This window comes from Phascolarctos cinereus, unplaced genomic scaffold (assembly GCF_003287225.1).
Source record: "Phascolarctos cinereus isolate Bilbo 61053 unplaced genomic scaffold, phaCin_HiC Scaffold_7;HRSCAF=346, whole genome shotgun sequence".
Lineage (NCBI taxonomy): Eukaryota > Metazoa > Chordata > Mammalia > Diprotodontia > Phascolarctidae > Phascolarctos > Phascolarctos cinereus.
Genome location: NW_027556180.1, coordinates 12,280,093 through 12,298,612, shown reverse-complemented (window position 1 = coordinate 12,298,612; position 18,520 = coordinate 12,280,093). Strand labels below are relative to the sequence as shown.

At 51.4% G+C, this 18,520-nt stretch overlaps 1 protein-coding gene across 1 annotated transcript in view; it reads left to right on the top strand.

Moving 5' to 3' along the window:
- The window catches only part of ESPNL (espin like), a 36,006-nt gene extending 17,722 nt beyond the window's left edge, over positions 1-18,284 (top strand). Inside the window, 5 exon segments of the mRNA XM_020989058.1 lie at positions 1,585-1,874; positions 2,093-2,429; positions 14,021-14,257; positions 16,705-18,247; positions 18,250-18,284. Coding sequence (XP_020844717.1) covers positions 1,585-1,874; positions 2,093-2,429; positions 14,021-14,257; positions 16,705-18,247; positions 18,250-18,284 — 2,442 coding nt within the window.
- The last annotated feature ends 236 nt before the right edge of the window (positions 18,285-18,520 follow it).

The window sequence follows — 18,520 nt, the reverse complement described above, 5'->3', positions numbered from 1 at the left end:
CAGCCTGTCCCTGCTCCCTTCCGAGCCCAGGAGGGCCATCAAGGTTGTTTCCCCATGCCTAGCTGAGAACAGTCTCCCATAGGCATAGTTTCTGTTTGTTTGTTTGTTTGTTTGTTTGTTTTTTCTAGGGGTGCTAATGCAGGGATGGGAAGAAATCTTGGAGGTGGGGAGTGGAAACTCACTTTGGTGTAGCTCAGGAGCAAAAAGTACACCAGCTTTTACAAGGAAAGATAAAATGACCCTCAACCCTTCAGTAACAGGCTAGCAGAAGCTGGCTTAGGCAAAGGAACCAGCTCTTTAGAGCACAGCAAACAGAGGGGAAGAAGGTGCACGGGTGTAAGGACAAAGTATTGACCTAGGCTAAGAAGAAGGGTGGGGAGATGGTGGCATTCCAGAGGACAGCTGAGCTGGCTTTGAGAGGGGGTACCCCCTCCAGGACAGCTGGCCCCCCTGAGGAGCCCCAGGAGCAAAGCTTCACTGAAGGAAGCCCAGGGTAGGCCAATGACCCACGTTCACTGGTGCCCAGTGCAGACCTGTGAAGAAGCCAAGGTTTGAGGCACAGAGCTCCTAAGCAGGGTTAGGGAGGTGGTGTCAGGGGTCAGTAAAGGCCCAGGCACTCTGACTTAGGTATGGCTTCGTAATGAGGGTCATTTTTTAACCTTCATTTTTATAAATTATCATAGCTTTAATGCCTGCAAATTCAAGCCCATCAGAATGAACGTTGTGGCCAATCTCATAGCATGGTTAAGGTGGAGCCTCAAAGCACTGGAGAGTAGTTACCCCCAGGGGCACAACATTCCCGCTTTGTTCAGGCTGCAGAAATGCCTCCATGCCAAGTGCATCTACCCCAGGACTGGCTCCAAGAGGGTGGCGTGGGAGAAGGTGGAGAGCCAGTGTGGTAGAATAGGCCATGAGCTATTCTGGGTGCAAATATTGCTTTTGACATGCACATCCTGGCTGTGGGGCCCTAAGGAAGTGGCCCACTTAACTTCTCAGCACCCCAGGCAGTGCTCAGAGACAGTCCGCTACAGGGCAGGGGCTGTTTTGTGAGGGTAGAGGGAATCTGCACACCAGAAGTTCCTTGTACCAATTAGATACGGTTCTGGTCTTCCCACCTTCATCCGCCCCAAAAGAGAGAAGGCACCTTCCTGGCAGCCTCACCCTTCACCTCTCACCCTCAGCAGGACTCACAAAGGATGAAATGGTTACTGTTCAGTGGTTTCAACCATATCTAACTCTGCATGACCCCATTTAGGGTTTTCTTGGCAAAGATACTGGAGTGGTTTGTCATTTTCTTCTGCCTCTGGCATTTATTACGATATAACCTGGTCATAGCTCGGTGGTGCAGCAAATGGAGTGGAGTCAGGAGGACCTGAGTTCAGATTTGACCCTGCAGGGTGATGTGACTTGCTCAGGGCCACACAGCTGGTAAGTGCTGAGGCAGCGACTATTAATGTATCAAACAAGAGCCAGGAGGGGGCCCCAGTCACTGGTCATTGGCTACAGGAGAGGCCCATTCCCTGCCCTAGCCCCACCTTCGGCTTCCACCTGGCTGTATCCCCTGCCCTGCTCCTCCCCCCCCAGCCCCAGCTGGGCACACCCCACCCCATGGTGCAGGAGCTGACGCAGACTGCTGCAATATTGATGGGAGATTGGGTGTCACCAGGCCTCTTCCTGGCGTGGCTTGGGTATCTTCCATCAAGACTCCAGCAGGAGGTGTTGGAAGTGATCATTTCTCCTATGACAAATGACCTGCAGTTGTCCCCTGTGATTTCATCCTGCTGGGCCAGGGTCCATACTGCCTTTGCATCTCCTCCTGGGCCCTGGTTGCTAGAGGGGCTTCGGTCTCCTGGTCAGTTGGATGCCTGCAGAGAGTCAGAGATTAGAGCCAGGGGTAGAGAAGCTCCTCCCACCAGGGCTGGAAGGAACCTCAGAGAGCTCCTAGTTCAATCCCCTCAGTTTGCAGAGGAGGAAACTGAGGCCCAGAGTGAGTGGTATGAAGTGAACTCACAGGCCCCCAAGTGAGCCAGGGGACAAAGCCAGAATCAGAACCCAGATATGCAGACTCCTTGGCCACATCACTTTGCACTAGACACCTCTTGCTGCTCACATTTTTATTTCTGCCCGCCTGCCCGCCTGCCCGCCTGCCCGCCTGCCCGCCTCCCCGCCTCCCCGCCTGCCTGCCCACCTCCCCGCCTCCCCGCCTGCCCGCCTCCCCGCCCGCCTCCCCGCCCCCCCGCCCGCCCGCCCGCCCACCTCCCCGCCTCCCCGCCTCCCCGCCCGCCTGCCCGCCTCCCCGCCTGCCCGCCTCCCCGCCCGCCTCCCCGCCTCCCCGCCTGCCCGCCTCCCCGCCTCCCCTCCTGCCCGCCCACCCGCCCGCCTCCCCGCCCGCCCGCCTGCCCGCCTGTCAGACTGAGCACTCAGTTGAGGTCAGAGAGGCATGTCGCTGGCCTGGCCCAGCATCTCTTGAAGACCACCCTCTAACTTCTAGACGGCCTTCAGTCTGTACTGGTGGGGAAATACCCTCGCCGTTGACATGACAGGTACTCAAAGTGGCAACATACTAATTCCTTCATTCATTTGTCCCCTTACTCATTTGTTCATCCATTGTTCTTTAAGGCTCAGATGAGAGAGTGTAGACAAAGCCCATTGCAGGGGACGAGATGAGGTCATGTCTGTGAAAGTGCTGAGCACAGCAGCTGACACATAGTAGGTGCTCTCTAAGTATGTATTCCCTTCCTCCCACTGCAAACTCTGAGGTGCTGGCCACATCACTGCTTCCCACCTCCTCTGCACGCCGTCCACACAGAGGGTAGCCCGGCTATGAGCCCAGCTCCTGCAGCCTCGCTCTCTCTCACCGGCTCCTGGAAGCCTGCTGCCTTTCTCCCCGTGGCTCCAGCCCTTCTTACCTGGTGCCCCAGATTCTCATATGCTTCTGGAGTTTGGTGAGGAATAGTCTCACAACCCCCATCCTACCAGAAAAACTCCTTTCCTTGCCCCGATCCCTTGTCCTACTGTGCGCATCCACGGTCAAAACTTTAATGAAAACATTAGAAATGGTTCAAAACAAGAAAGCTTCCTTCTCCTGCTCTTCCTCTTCCTCCTCCTCATAGCTAACATGTATATAGCACCTACTGTGTGCCAGGCACCATGCTAAGGGCTTTATAATTATTATCGTATTTCATTTTCACAGCTCCGGAAGGTAGGTGCTCTTATTATCCCCATTTTACTAATGAGAAAACTGAGGCAAACGGAGTATCAAGTCCTCATGGCCCTACCCCGATGATGTGGTCATCTCCCCCACTTCCCAGTGAAGAGCTGGGAAGGATAAACGGCCAAAGATTTCACTCTAATGGCTAAGCCACCACAGAGGTCAGTGTCCACTCTGTTCAGGTGACTCAGGAACTTAGAGCTGTATGAGTCCTTCCCAATGGATAATGGTGACCACAGCTCTGATTCCAGCTGGCCATGGTGTCCCTTTCACACCGGGTACCTGGCAGTGGTGGTGGTGGTGGTGGTGGTGGTGGTAATTCCCTGCCCAGGCAGCTGACAAGGATGAATACCAGGCTTCCTAACAGGGCACCATTTTCTATTCTCAACCACTTTTGAAAGCCCACTTAGGGCCACATCTCCTCCTACATGGGCACACTCTACCTAGCATGTCAAGCCTCCAAACTCCGACCCCAACAATGTATTTTTTTCAAATTTGTTTTATTTTCCTCACAAGGTATTTTTTATTTTGGGGTGAGGCAATTGGGGTTAAGTGACTTGCTTAGGGTCACACAATTAGTGTCAAGTGAACTCAGGTCCTCCTACTCCAGGGCCAGTGTTCTATCCACTGCACCATCCACTGTACCATCTAGCTGCCCACCCCTTTTTTTCAAATTTGATACTACTGTCTCTTCTCCAAGGAGGTCCCAATGTCTGCCCAACTTTCTGTTCTGTTCTGTTCTGTGTCCTCTTGGCACATGTACCTGGGGCCGTCTTCTCAGTGCATGGCCAGGATAAATGCACTTTTATGAAGTTTTGGGCCCCAATGTTGGTATTGTTGGAGTGAAAGGAAGTGAGTGAGAATGGCCTTGGGTCCTCCAAGGCCACCCAGAGCAGTCTGCTATCGAATGATGTGTTGCAATAATTATTCAGCTTCATTCAGCCAGAATTTCTTAAGCACCTACTACGTGCCAGGCAAGCAGAAATGACACAATCCCTGCTTCCAAGGGGCAAGGGCTATGGAGGGGAGGGGGAGAACAAGAACTACACAGATAAATGGATAGAGAGCAAATTCAAGGAAAGTGATTGTTTTCTTTTTTTTTTTTTCCTTTTTTTGCAAAGAGAGAAATCAAGCAATCAGGAAAGAAAGGCCTCTTACTGAAGGCCCCACCTGGGCTGAGCTTTATAGGCCACTAATGATTCTGAGAAGCACAGGTGAGGAGCCGGTGATGCTGGCATGAGGGCAAGTCTGTTCAAATGGAGACATGTAATGTTGTGGATAGGCTGTGGCAAGTAGGCCATTTTGTGGGGTTTTTTGTGTGTGTGGTTTTTTGTTTGTTTGTTTGTTTTTTTGGCTAGGTAATGGGGTTCAGTGACTTGCCCAGGATCACACAGCTAGAAAGTGTCAAGTGTTTGGTCTGAGGCTGGATTTGAACTCAGGTCCTCCTGACTTCAGGGCTGGTGCTCTATCCACGCACCACCTCACTGCCCATAAGTAGGCCATTTTGGCTGGAATGCAGGGAGCCTGAGAAGGAGGAGGAATAGGAAATCCCTCCTCATCTCTGGCCTGGACTGTTGCAATAGCCTCCTAATCAATCTCTGTGGTCCTAGTCCCCCCTGTCCCTTCCTCCATCCTCCACAGAACTGGCAAAAAAAAAATCTCCCTCAAGCACAGATCTGACCACGTCGATTCCCTGCTCAAAAGTCTTCGATGGCTGCTTGTGGCTCTAGGTAAAATCAGAACCATTCAGCCTGTATTTCCAGGAGTCTTTCACTCGACTCCCCTTTGTTCTGGGAAGCTTTCCAAAGGTGCAGGACAGAGCTACCGAGTGACTTACTCTTTCCTGGGAGCCCTACACCCCTGTAAATTCTAAGAAGCATAGAAGCACCAGAGCTCAAAGAGATGCTGGCATTCACATAGGCTGGCCCCCTCATCTGACCCAGGAGGAAGCTGATGTCCAGCCCAGAGAGGGCAGCCGTCTGGTAAGGGGCAGCCCCAGACCTCCTGCCTCTTGGCTGGACCTCTGGCTTCCCCTCCCTCGGAATCCGGCTCAGGAAAGGGCTTGTAATGGAATCTCGGCTGCCAGGCTTGATTTCAGGGCTTTCATCGAGTGGGGCATGATTTTCTTTGGCCGTTGGATTATGTTACCGCCAAGGTAGCCCCTGCATAATGTATGCCAAGATCTAGTCAAGGTGCCAATGTCACTGGAAAGAAGAGGAAAAAAAAACAAAAGCCAGTGAGAAGAGAGGGCCAACTTCTCAGCCAGGCAGAAAAGACCCTTTGGCCATGCACAGGATACCGGCCTGCCCATGTCTCAGTCAGCCAGCATCCTAAGTCGCCATTTCCCCAGAGTCCAGACAATCACGACACTCCAATAACCAGATTTCCCACCAGAAGCCTGCAAAGTGATATTTAATGCTCCTAAGATCGGCTGCAATACATAAGAGAGCTGTCCTCAGTCAGGACAGCCTGGGTTCAAGCCCTGCTCCTGACACACAGGCAAGGGTTCTTCCCCCTCCTGTTAAGTCTGGGGAAACCTAGGGAGCCCTCCAAGGAATCAAGATTTAAATGCATAGGATTGCAAAGGAAATTGATTGTGCCGAAATTAGTAATTAAATATATTTTTAAAAAGACATTCACAGCTCCCAGGTTAGGAACCATTGCCCTAAGACACAGGGTTTCTTCACCTGATCTTCCTCACATGATGAAGTGACAGGTTGGCACATACTAGCAGAATGAGGAATTAGAGGCCGTGCAGGATCTTGAAGCACCTTCTGAGTGGGCCAAGAAATGTCAGTGCAGTTTCCACGTGCTTTTCCCGCAAAGCATGTTTTGTCGTACCTGGATTCTTTGAAAGCCTGGGCATGGATTAGAGTGAGCAGTGAATCTTCACCAATGAGAGTGTGCCCTTAACAAGATGGCCCTGGTCCCTGGCCCTCCAGGGATGGTGGCTTCAGTGCTGAACTTGACCTCAGAATTAGGAAGAGCTTGGGAAGCCCCTGCTTGCCCTGAGGATGCTGGGCAGGGCCGCAGAGGTCATCAGGTCTAAGCCTCCCACTGAGCGCTTCAGTCAGTCAACTGGCAAGCATTTACTGTGTGCCCTGCACTGTACTGGGTTTGTGAAGAGTCCTTGCCTTCAGGGAGCTCCCATTCTAAGGGGCAGATGGCCTCAGGGGGAAGGCACCAAGCATTAAGGGACATGAGCTGAGTCTTGAAGGAAGCAGGAGGTGGAGGTGAGGAGGAAGAGCCTTCCAGGAGTGGGGCACAGCCAGGCCAAAGACATGGTGTCAGGAGATGGAGGAGCAGCCAGGAGGCTGGTGTGGTCAGAGGGAGGATATGAAGCCAGGCCTCATCTGGGCCAGCATTCTTCCCGTGAGGCCTCCTTCCGAGGAATAACAGGGGTTCATCATTCAGCGGTGGGGCTGCAACCCCCACCAATGCAGGTCCTGGGCCCCACCTACATCCCGTGAGGTTCCCTTAGGCCATTCTGGAAGATCCGACCTTTGGTGCTTCCAGGATTGGCAGTCTCTCCCAAGGGAGGCCACCAAGCTCCCTCCTGACAGCTTCGGGTAAGAGACCCAGCGCCCCATCCCACAGCGAGCCAGCCACCTGATACTAGCCTTCAAATATTGATGCCGTGCTAAGCCTGACTGCCTGATCCCCCATCCTCTCGGGAGGAGGCTGGTGCATGGCATAATGGGCTGGCCAGGCGCGTCCAGGCTGGCGGGCTGGGAGGTCCAGTTTCTCTTCCTCATGGTGAGTTGCCTAGGGCAGGCTCTTTCCAAGGGGGTGGCAGCTGGGGGTCCCACCTTCTGACTGGGATCTCAGGGATGGTTCCCCTCCCTCCAGGCTACTGGTCAGGTGGATTCCTGGAAGGCCGGCCCTGTTCACTGGCCCTTTAAGTGGGCTTCCTCCACTCCCCTGGGGTCTCTTCCCCTCATCCTGTTCCTCCAAATCCCTTTGTTGTGTTTCACACTTGGACGGTCCTGGACCATCCTGGGGGAGGGCTCGTCTTCCCTGGGGAGAATTCTCCTGACGCTGAGGGTCATGTTTCGCTGGCTCCCCCCTCCCCTCCTGGAAGGACAGGATGAGAAGGATGCTGAAACGAGGCACTTTTCCATGACCGGCAGGCACTGAAAGACTGTTTGGTCTAGTGGAGAGATCACGGGGCCGAAGTGAGGACACACTTGGGTTTAAAACCTGGCTGTGTGACCCGGGGTAAGTCACCTATCCATCGTCCTCAGTTCCCTCATCTGTGAAATGGGCAGCAGCCACTCCATATTCGGAGTCAGAGGACCAGGGTTCAAAGGTGGGTTTTCTGTGACATTGAGTAAGTCAGTTTCCTCCTCTGTAAAATGATGACATTAGACTGAGGGACTCCCATGGTCCCTTCCAGCTCTCAAGCCCAGTGGTCCCGAGTCCGGCCTTGGGACCGTCAGCTGCTGGAGGCCAGTGGTAACTGAAAGGTGGATGCTTTGGGAGGCTTGGACTTTGTCCCTGCTCTGCTAGCTCCTGATCACACCATTACAGTAGAAAAAGGGGGCATTGATGCATTCAGGCCCCACCACCCACTGCTCCGGGCTCTTTGCTGCAGGTTTGACCTTGGCACAGAATCTCCCACTGAATAAGGGATGAGGAGCCCAGGAATGCAGAGGTGTGGAGCCAGGGAACTCATGGAGAGCTGAGTGTTGAAAGGAGGCCCCTTGGGGAAGGGAGAGGCCAGGGCTGGGGGACGGGTCCCAGCTGGGCCTGCGACCGGCTCCCCAAAGCAAATCCTGGCTCCACACATGGAGACCTGCCCCATGCACAACCATTGCCCCCGGGTTTGTCAGTGAGTGATGGTTATGAGGATATCTGGCATCTGGGTTTCCAATGAAGTTATAACTAGGATGAGGCAATGGGGGCTGTGTCTCAGAGTGCTGTTGGGGGCATGCTTCCTCCCCAAAAAGGTCTTTCATCCAGGGAAAGGGAAGAGAGACTCCATCTCCTCAGTGGATCAGCCCTAAGGAGTGGGTGAGGACGGAGTCCCCCATGCTGTTCTAGTCCCAATGGGGCCCAAGGCTGAGAAACTGAGCTCTGAGGAAGGCCATTGGAAAATATCAGTCTTGGAAGTGGTCCCCCACTTAAGAGCTCCTGGCCATCTGGGCACAGGGCTGGGGCTACTCCTGGAACGGAGCAGTGCTCTTTCAACATAGTAAACCCCTGGGTGAGGGGGGCCCTTCCAGGGCCTCTCAGGACTTTCAGCTGTAGGAAAAGGGGCACTTGAGGGTTCTGGGCCCTCTGGGGTAAGAGGCTAAATAGGTCTGGGGCAGGAGATGTACTTCTCTGGATCGTGAGCAGTCCAGTCCCAGAACAATCCAAGGTCTGAGGAATGATTGCCCCCCTCCCCCAGCCCTCCTCCCAATCCCTGAATGAATTTGTCCTGGTCATCAGAATTCCCACTCATGGCTCTGCTGACCAGTGGAAGCTCCAGACTCTCTTTCCTGAGGTTCTTTGGAGTTAAATTTCAGGGTCCCTGGGCATGAAATCTACTTTGGGGACCGCACCCTCCGGGGCGAGCTCTCAGTTTCGATCACTCCTCAGATACGAAATCATCTCCATCGCTTCTGGATATCTGAACCGTGCTACTGACTCACAAAATGTTTGGCAACAACCACTTCACTATGAAGACGGTGCTGGTTCAGAAATAGGGCATATCACTAAAATGAAAAAGCAGCAGAGTTAGATAGCCAAGAGGGAGACCAGAATCAAGGCTTGGACCTGTGATGGTGGTGACAGGGACAAGCAGACACATTGCCAAATCACGAGCCCGACGAAGTTAGGAAAGGGGTATGTTTATGCTTAGAGGATTGGGCCCTGGAGGGCTGAGAATGTCATTCTTGTCCTCCTCTCTTACTGGGGGAGGCCAGAGGCAAGGTGGTCAAAAGTCAGAGGGAACATGAGTCCTCAGTGTTTTGAAAGAGCCAGATGTTGGGGGAAAGTGCAGCTTATATTTGGACCAACATGATTTATAACAGTCTTCACAGTGCTGTCACACTCAAGCTAAAGCATCCATGAGGGCACTTGCCTGATGCAAATTGACCTGTAAAAGCCACATGCTAACATTATCTAAGTTCCAGTGAATATTTATTTTGTGACACATTTCCGAATGACATTTTAATCTAGTTCAGCCACACAGAAATGTTGAGGGCTGCGTGTTTAATGCCTCTGATCTATACAATGGAGAGTTGAATGACCCACAAGAGCCAAATCTAGGGTTCTATAAAGTGTTTATTCTGAGTGTGGATTGAAACGTCACCCCAGGTGGCCAAGATACATGAGTATGTGTGTGCCATAGGACCTAGACCTGAAAGCTCAGCTAGAGTCACCCAGTCATTTTACTGAGGAGGAAATGGAGACCCAGAGAAATTAATTAACTGGGTCAAGGTCACACCCCGAGTTGGTAAAGGTGGGATTCAAAGCCAGGTCTTCTGACTCTAACTTTCAGGGTTCTTTCTACTCTACCGTTTCAGAGTCCCTCCTATCTCATGGGAATGAGGTGCATCACTGGATAAAATTACCCCTGGATAAAATGCCAATTTCAAATGGGAATTGAAGATGGAAACTCTACTTGAGACATTAAGAATCAGGGCAGCCTGGTGGAGTGGAGTACAAAGAAAGCTGTATCTGGAGTAAGAGGACCTGGGTTCCAATCCTACCCTTGCTACTTGTTACTTGTGTGACCAAGTCACTCCACCCTTATGGGCCTTAGGTTCCTTAACTGTAAATTAAGGGGGCTGGTTGAGATGATCCTGAAGGGCCCCTCTAGCTCTGAATCTATGTCATCTTAGGACTGGAAGGCAGGACCAGCTCAGGAGAGTGCCCAGGGGTTTGTGTGCCCAGGAAAGAAAGGGAATAGTTCCAAGGTACTTTTGTGAGTGGAAGCCCAGGGGATCTTTACTGCTCAAGACTTTAGTGGGGAATTTGACCTAAATTCAAGGGTAAGCCTTGAAGAATCAGAAAGAAAAGTTCTTGCTTCTCCAGTAACCAGAAGAACTAAAAGAGAAAGGTCAGGGCCCCAGTTTATTGTGTCCTTGCAGGAGGAAATTTAGATGCTTGGGACAGGACAGCTGAAGGTCACCAGCTGCGGAAGGTTGGAGGCTGAAAGAATGGTTCCCTGGATCTGCTTCATTGCACCCACTTCTCTTGATCTGTGGCAGGTTCTCTGCTTCAGCCTTAGCTTGCGTGGAGCTAGGCTGGGGGCAAAGCACCTGAGTGGAAAAACTTGGGCTCATTCTCACTCAGGTGTGAAAGGTTGAGATCAAACCGCTGCACCCCACAAACACACCTCATCCCCAGTGGGAAAGCAGACTTTGGCTATTATCAAGTGAAAATGAAAAGGAACCCGCCAGATTGTAATTTACTTAACAGAAGCAGCCTCTGCCCTGCTACATTTTAGTTTCTGCACTCTCACTTAATGCAGCAGCAGGCATTCTGTGGAGGGCTCCAACTCAGGCAGAAAGGTGAAGTGGTCCAGGTTTGTTCCTAGGGCTCCAGGCACCCCCTTTACCCCAAATGCAAGATGGGCCCTCACCGGTCACCAGGTGCCCGGCCACCTCACCTCTTTTCCCCTGACCATTGCCAAAAGCTGATCTCAGGAAAGATCTGATCTTAATCATTTCCACCCTAGTATGAATGAGTCCACTGTTTTTGCGTTGCCTCCGAGGCCAAGGTAGGGGACAGGGAAGCGTGATGCCACTTGGTGTTCTAGGGGACCACAGATTTATGGCTGGACAGGGCTGTCCATTTTATAAATGAGGAAACTAAGGGAGGATAGACGACTCGCCAAGAGTTACACAGGTAGTAAGTAGGTGTGGGTTTGAAACTAGGACCTCAGAATTTAGATGCAGAGAGCTTTCCAAGGCACCACATACCCTCGGCGACCAGGAGCAGGGGCTGAGGGAGGGAGCCCTGACACGGGCTCATGACCCTTTACTGGCCTGAAATGACGCAGGAAATCAGCTCAGAGAGCAACCTCTGGTGTGGAAAAAACTGCACTTTGAAGTTTGCAAAGCCCGTTTACATACACCTAACTCTATGAGGTTACAGATGAAGAAATCAAGCTTCAAGGAGATTAAATTACTTGCTTGTAGCTACACGGAGGTAGAGATCTGAGGTGGAATTTAGACAAATGTGTTCCTGAATCTAGGTCCGGCCCTTTATCTACACCGCATACGCTTCTGATTAACTGGCAAACTTCTGGCACTGCCAGCTCAGGGGGCCTTTCTTTTCCACTGTCTCAAGCATCCGTCTTCCTCCTTCCTTGGGCACAGGCGAATGAGGCAGCTCTGTAGCGAATGCAGCATAAAGTTTTCCCTCGGTTACCGGCTGTTTCCCCTCGGACTTCACGCAGGCTCTTTCTTGTTCCTCTCTTTTGTATTCAGCTATTATAGGGGTGTGTGTGTGTGTGTGTGTGTGTGTGTGTGTGTGTGTGTGTGTGTGTGTGTGTGTGTTAAACCCTGCATCAGGCTATGACTTAGCGGTCTTAAAAATAAGACACCCTCCGCGCCATCCCGAGCTCCGACCTCTGCAAAGGGAGATTGGCGGCGTCTTCTCTTGTCTCTTCTTAGGGCCGAGCTAATTCTGTGCTCTGGTAGCACTCGGCTTGTGTTGTATCGTGGTAGCCATTCTTCCCATGTCCGTGGTGGCGGTCACTGTGTATGTCGGTTCCTAGCTCTGCTCACTTCGCTCTGAACCAGGTCTTGTTAGATTTGACTGCGCTTTTCTGCATTCCTCACGCTCCTCATTTCTTACAGAAAAGATTCCATTACATTCAGGCACTACAGTTTGTTTAGCTATTGCCCAGTCCATCGGGATCTACTTTGTTTCCAGTTCTTTATCACCATAAAAAAGTGTTACTAAAAATATTTTGGCATATTGGGAATATTTTGGTATAGAAATTATTCTGGTATGTAGAGAGCTTTTGTTTTTGTCAATGACCTCCTTGGGGGACGTGGGTCACTACCAGTGGGGACTTCTGGGCCAAAGTGATGGAAATTCTGTGGCTTTCCTGGCATTATTCCCAACCATTTTCATAAAAGGTTGGATCTATTAATTCACAGCTTTGCCACCAATGCATTAGCATACTTGTCTGTAAGTTGTGGGATAGATATGCATCTTCGTTGGTAGAAGGTTCCTGGACTGATGAACTCACAGGTTTGAGCAAGAAAATGTTTTGCATTTATTAATCTGTGTCCATGTTGTTTCCCCATGTGGAATGTAAGCTCCTTCAGTGAAATTCAATTCAATTCAATTCAATTTAGCTCAACCCAATTCTTGCCTATGACTTACTGGCTGTGCAATCCAGGACAAGTCAGTTACCTTCCCAGGGCCAGGGTTTCCTCATTTATGGTGCCTTCTAGATCTGTGGCGTTATGAAATAGCCCCTGATCTCAAGGGCCTAACTCTCCCCTGGTCTGAGGGGCTCAGGGCTGTGGGGGAAGAGTATAGTTCTAGAATATGGCATTTGCACAAATAACTGTGGTTCTAGACATTAACAACAATGAGGTCAGGGATAGTTTTTCTTTCTTTCTTTCTTTCTTTCTTTCTTTCTTTCTTTCTTTCTTTCTTTCTTTCTTTCTTTCTTTCTTTCTTTCTTTCTTTCTTTCTTTCTTTCTTTCTTTCTTTCTTTTTTATCTCCACCACAGTGCCCTGTGCAAGGCGGATGTTTCATAAGCCCTTGCTGAATTGAGTTCAGTATTCCCTGGTGAATACTCAAGCCCTTGCCCCTTTGTCTGGGATTCCCGTTTCTCTCCTTGTGTCTCCAGAGAGAGCCTCGCTAGTGGCCACATACCTTAAATGCTTAATCGACATATTGACTTGTGTAGAGAATACCTGGCTCTCCAGCCAAAGTACTTGGCTGCATGACATGCTCCAAGGAGCATAGAAGGACACAGGTCTGATGGAAACAGATATTGCCTTTTAATTGCTTCTAAATTTACCGCTCTTTTATTTTGTTAAGTGCCACCAGGTGCTCCTGGGAGTATCGCTCTGAACCACATGGACTGGAAAGCATCTGTCACCTGAGAGGCTGGAATCAGGGCTACTTTGGGGTCTTCAGGGGGACTTATGGGACTGCTAAAGATGCCAGCGTCCTTCAGAACCTGGAAAGGGGGCCTCAGTTCCCTCTCCTCCAGGATTCTCCTCCCCTCACTCGCTTTGTAAGTTAGTGAAACTGGGCTGGGAGGCAGGAAGATCTGGGTTCTAATCCTGCCTCAGGCACTTCCTAGGTATGTAACCCTGGGCACATCATTAAACTTTCTAGGCTTCGATTTTCTCATCTGTAAAATGAGGGGGGTCTATGAAATCACAAGCTTCAAGTCTGTGATCTTAATGCTGCATCTGAATGAAGGGCCTCCATTATTAATTATGCTTTCATTTACAGTGGTTTGCTGTGCCAGATGCAAACAAAACGATGACATGAAATCCCTCAGTGCAGACTGGCTCTCGTTCTCTCACAGGCTGGAAGCACAGCAGCCACTCCTAAGCCTGACCCCATTGCTGGCTCTGGTTCCAGGGTCCTTTGCTGAGCTCTGCCACCCTTCTCCTTCTCCCACATCCCTCCCTCTTCCCTCAAAACATTCTGACTCTTCAGTGTAGAACATCAGAGCATCACCCCTCCCACCCCAGCCCCGGCATCCTGGAGCTGCTTGGAGGCTTCTACACAGGACTCACTCTTAGAGTGTGATAATTCCTAGGGTCCTTAGGATCAGGTGGCTTGACCCAAACCTTTCCTGGCTCCCCATTTATTACACTCTGGTTCCCTTCAAGGTTGCCACAATATACAATGAGCATAAAGTCCCCGAGCAAGGGAAGAAGATGGAACCAGAGGACGACACCAAGGATAGCCTTATCTCACTTCCGCTGGATGAACTGAACCCATCGGACATCGATGCTTTGGTGCCCACCGAGGATGAGAACGGCCATCCTATCCCAGAATGGAAACGGCAGGTGATCGTGCGAAAGCTGCAGGCCCGCCTTTGGTCAGAGGAGATGACAGAATGGAAGGTACAGTGTCTTCTGGGAGAGGCTGGTCGGGCATTTATTTAACATTTACTATGCACCAGACAAGACAAAAGAGAGGTCATCCCTGCCCTCGAGGGCAGGAAGAACCCAATAGAGGCTGAAAAGGTGGTGGGGGTAGTCAGAAGTACAGCTGGGAGGGTCATGAAGTAGAATGGCCTGGCCCCCTTCCCAAAATGGAGACCCTAGAAGGAACTCTGTAATGGGAGAAAGGGCTAGTTATAGCAGAGGGATGTTTCAGGATGAGAGGGCTGGAAAGGTGGATGAGAGTTTCTGGGTGAGGAGGTCCCGGGCCCTGGGTGTGCTACATGGGGAGAATAAAACTTCAGCTCCTAGAAAGTCCTATTCTCCTGCATAAGGTTGGTGGAAGGAGTGGAGAGGGGGGTGGGTGAGTGGAAGGTCTGTGCCATGCTGGAACAATCAGCGGAATAAGGGTATAAAGACAAGACTGGGAAATAGCAAGGCCAGTTTGGCAACAAAAGGTGAGGACTAGGGATAGGAGCAGAGCAGGTCCCAGGAGGCCCCAGAAACTGGTGGTCAGAGTAGAAGCAAGGGGTCAGAAGATGGGGAGGAGTGCCCTGAGCCTGGAGCTCTAGAGGACACCCTGTCTGATAGACCGGCAATGAAGAGAACTTGATGTTGAAGCAGGATCTGCCTCAGCCAAGAAGCGTCTTGAAACTGGAGCCTGAGGGGATCCCCGCAGACCAGGAGGGAAACCCTCCAGACTCTGATGACAGCACGGACAAGTTTTCTGGGGTCTAATAAATAGCAGGAGTGGGCAGTGGGGGATCAGTGACAATGGGAGACTCCCCGCAAATGAGGTCCTCTTCTAATTAGGGCATTTTCCTCTTTGCCACAGTCATATTAGGAAGGTCTTCTTAAATACATCTAAATTAGATTTTCTGCTTTAAGCACCAATCCCTGGGCTCTCTGATGGGTGGCAATGAATCTTATCATTGTACTCTCTCATACTTCATAGCCTGGTTATGGAATATATTTGTTCTATTTGCTATATATCCCCCTCAATCTTGCTCCTTCTGAAAACTACCTGAGAGTCAAGGTCAGTGTCCCCTTAAAGTCACAGCCCATGAGCCCCTGCCAATGTTTCCTTTACCAAACCAACCATAGGGCACACATTTTCAAAGTAGGATGCAGCATTAAACAGTCCAGTAACATGAATAACAAGGAAAATGCCTCTAATACACACAGGGGTAAACTTCCCACAGATTACCACACCATTGGAATATATATTTTGCAAAATAGAGCACCACAGCAGGTGGTGCAGTGGTTAGAGTGTCAGGCATGGAGTCAGGAAGACCTGAGTTCAAATTTGGCCCCAAATGCTTATTAGCTGTGTGACCTTGGGCAAGTTACTTAGGCTCTTTCCTCATATGTTAAGTGGGGATAATAACAGCACCTACCTCCCAGGATTGTTGTGAGGTACAAAGGAGATTATAATTGTAAAGTGCTTAGCACAGTGCCTGGCACATCGTAAGTAATCATTATATAAATGTTAGCTACTATTACTGTTATTAATATTTCAGTTCACAAGAACATTGAGGGTCTTTGCTTATAGAGGAGATTTCCTCTTTGGAGAGACTTTCTGGTTTATTTGTGTACACATCTAATATCCCTACTGGAGCTATCAACAATGAGGGTAAAGGAGTCGAGTTTTAGGCAGCACCCATAACAATGGTCAAGTTGACCATCTGCAAACAGAGCTGGCATTGATACAGGGCCCTCATCCAGACATGAATTATGTCTGGTGTGTGCAGTTGTTGGTACAGCCCAATTGGACCAATAGTTGGATCATTGTTTGACAGCCTGTCCTGATGATTACCAAAACAACTGAAAAGAGCCCAAGGTGACTAGGTTCTTGTAACCATTTAAAAATGACCTCAGAAGTCAACCTAAGGACACCAGAAAGTGGGACTTGGAGAAGGACAAGCAGTAAGGCCCTTGAAGCTAGGGGTGGAGAGAATACTAGGCCATCTCTTTAGCCCCAAAAGATAATCTTGGATCATCTAAGGTGGAGGGCAAATGTGGAGGGGGGATGGACATAGATAACACAGAATGGGAAAGTGGGAATGGGTGGATTCTGTCCTACTGGAGGGGGTGCCTGTGACCTTGAGAGTATAAATCCATTGAAATTTTGACTGGAAATCTATCTAGGGTTAGCAACTACCTGCCCAAGGAACATCCCCTCCCTTATCCTTCCCTGCCCCTAAGAAAAATTGTAACACTTCTTGGTGAAGGACAGTTGCAGCCCATTCCCCCAAATAGAGCAAGGGGTGGAGAGCTGATAGAAACCCTTGATTTCTAAATTAGGGGGAATTGCCCAGGGGCCTGAAAGATAGTTATTAGTCCCTCAGAGATAGAAGTATAATGGCAAACGCATCCCTGCCATCTCTTCCCTCCTTCTTCCCTGACAGAACAGTGGAGGTGACTCCATAGAGATAGGAGACTGGAGGTACTCTCAGACCCACAACGCCATACTGGGCCCCTATGGGGAGCTGCTGACAGAGGATGACCTGGTGTGCTTGGAGAAGCAGATCGAGAACCTGCAGATGAGGAAGAAGTGCCAGGAGTATGAGACCGAGCTGGGGCGCCTGGCCGAGGAGCTCCAGAGCCTCCTCCCTGCTCCCATTGTCAACATCACGGTCAACAGTCACTTCCTGAGCCGCAATCCAGAAAAGGAAGAGTCTTCTCCAGCGACAGCGGTGGAGGGAGGCCACACGCTGCCTTACTGGTGCAACCACATCTCGGGGATGGTGAAGAGCATGTCGGCGCTGCTGAAGAACATGAACAGCCTGGCCAGACTGAAGGAGACTCCTGCCCCCAAAACCTCATTCAAGGTCAGGGGGGGTGTCGTGGGCCCCTCGGGGAGCATGGCGGAGAAGGAGATTCTGGAGTGTGGCGTATCGGTGAGAAGCCTCAGGGATAACTTTGAGAAGCAAGAGAATCCAGGGCTGGCCTGTGGAGCGAGGGTCCCCTCAGAGAAGTGTCCAGGGGCCTCATGGGAAGCCGGTGCTACCATCACATTCCCCAGGGCGCAGAGTAACGCTCAGGCCGGTGAGAGGCAAGTGTCCGGTGACCCTGAAGAGACCAGCGACTCGGGCATCAGCTGCGAGGAGGCTAACTCCGAGGTGGGCACCTGCCCCATCGCCGTGCCTGATTCCTCCAGCCTGAGGAAAGAGCGGATCGTCATGCTTTTTCTGAGTCACTGGAAGAAGTCAGCCTATACCCCTGCCCTGAAGACGGCAGCCAGGAGGACCCTGGAGTCCTCCAAGACTGGCCTTCCCCAGGCGCCCGCCGTGACTGTCCGAATGGAGCCGCTCCCACTTCCTGGAGAGTTTCCCCTTCGCGGGCCCAGCAAGTTCAGCCACCTGCTCCAGCAGAGAAGCATCATCTCCCACCTGCTGGGCAACTGGAAAGACCTCATCTCTCACGTGCCCCCGCGGCAGATCCGACGGCTGAGCCGCCAGCCCGTCACGTACTCCCCCGAGATGTTCCTGCCTTATGTCAACGGGGCCCCCGTGGACTACCACAGCCTCACCTTGGATCTCTTCATGCTGGGATACTTCCAGATCCTGGAGCAGGACCTACCCCCCGAAGAGCGCAAGATGAGACACCTGCTCTGCTTCGAGGTCTTCGACCACCTGGGCGGCCACAGCTGGGAGACCGTGCGGAGCTTCCACAAAGCCGTGACCGATGAGATCGAGGCCGGCCGGAGGAGCTGGAAGGATGGCTTCGAAGACATTAAAGCCCGCTTCTTCGGCAGCAGCAGGAAGCCGGTGTGGGAAGCGGAGCCCGTCCGAAAGTCAGGGCTGACTTCCATCAAGCCGCCGCCCAGGGCCTCGGCCCCGGCTGGCCACCTGGAGCCGATGGGCCGAAGGCCCGGCAGCTGCTCCGAGCTCGGAAGCTTTAATAGCGAAGATATCTGCGGCTACATCGACAGGAGCTTTGCCTTCTGGAAAAGAAAGAAGCAGAGATTTTCAACTTTGGAGACTGAGGCCAACGGGGTGGCCCGTGCCCCTGCCTGGGCTTTGTGTGTGCACGTCTTGTGTGTGTGTGCGCGCGTGTGTGTGTGTGTGTGTGTGTGTGTGTGTGTGTGTTTAAAAAGAGCGGATGGAGAAGCAACCGCCCTCTGCCTATCCTGTCCCCATACCGCTTCTCCCGTGCCGATTTTTCCCCCCCTTTTCAGGATATGTGGAAGGAGAGCCTACGGGACACTTGTTGAATATGCCC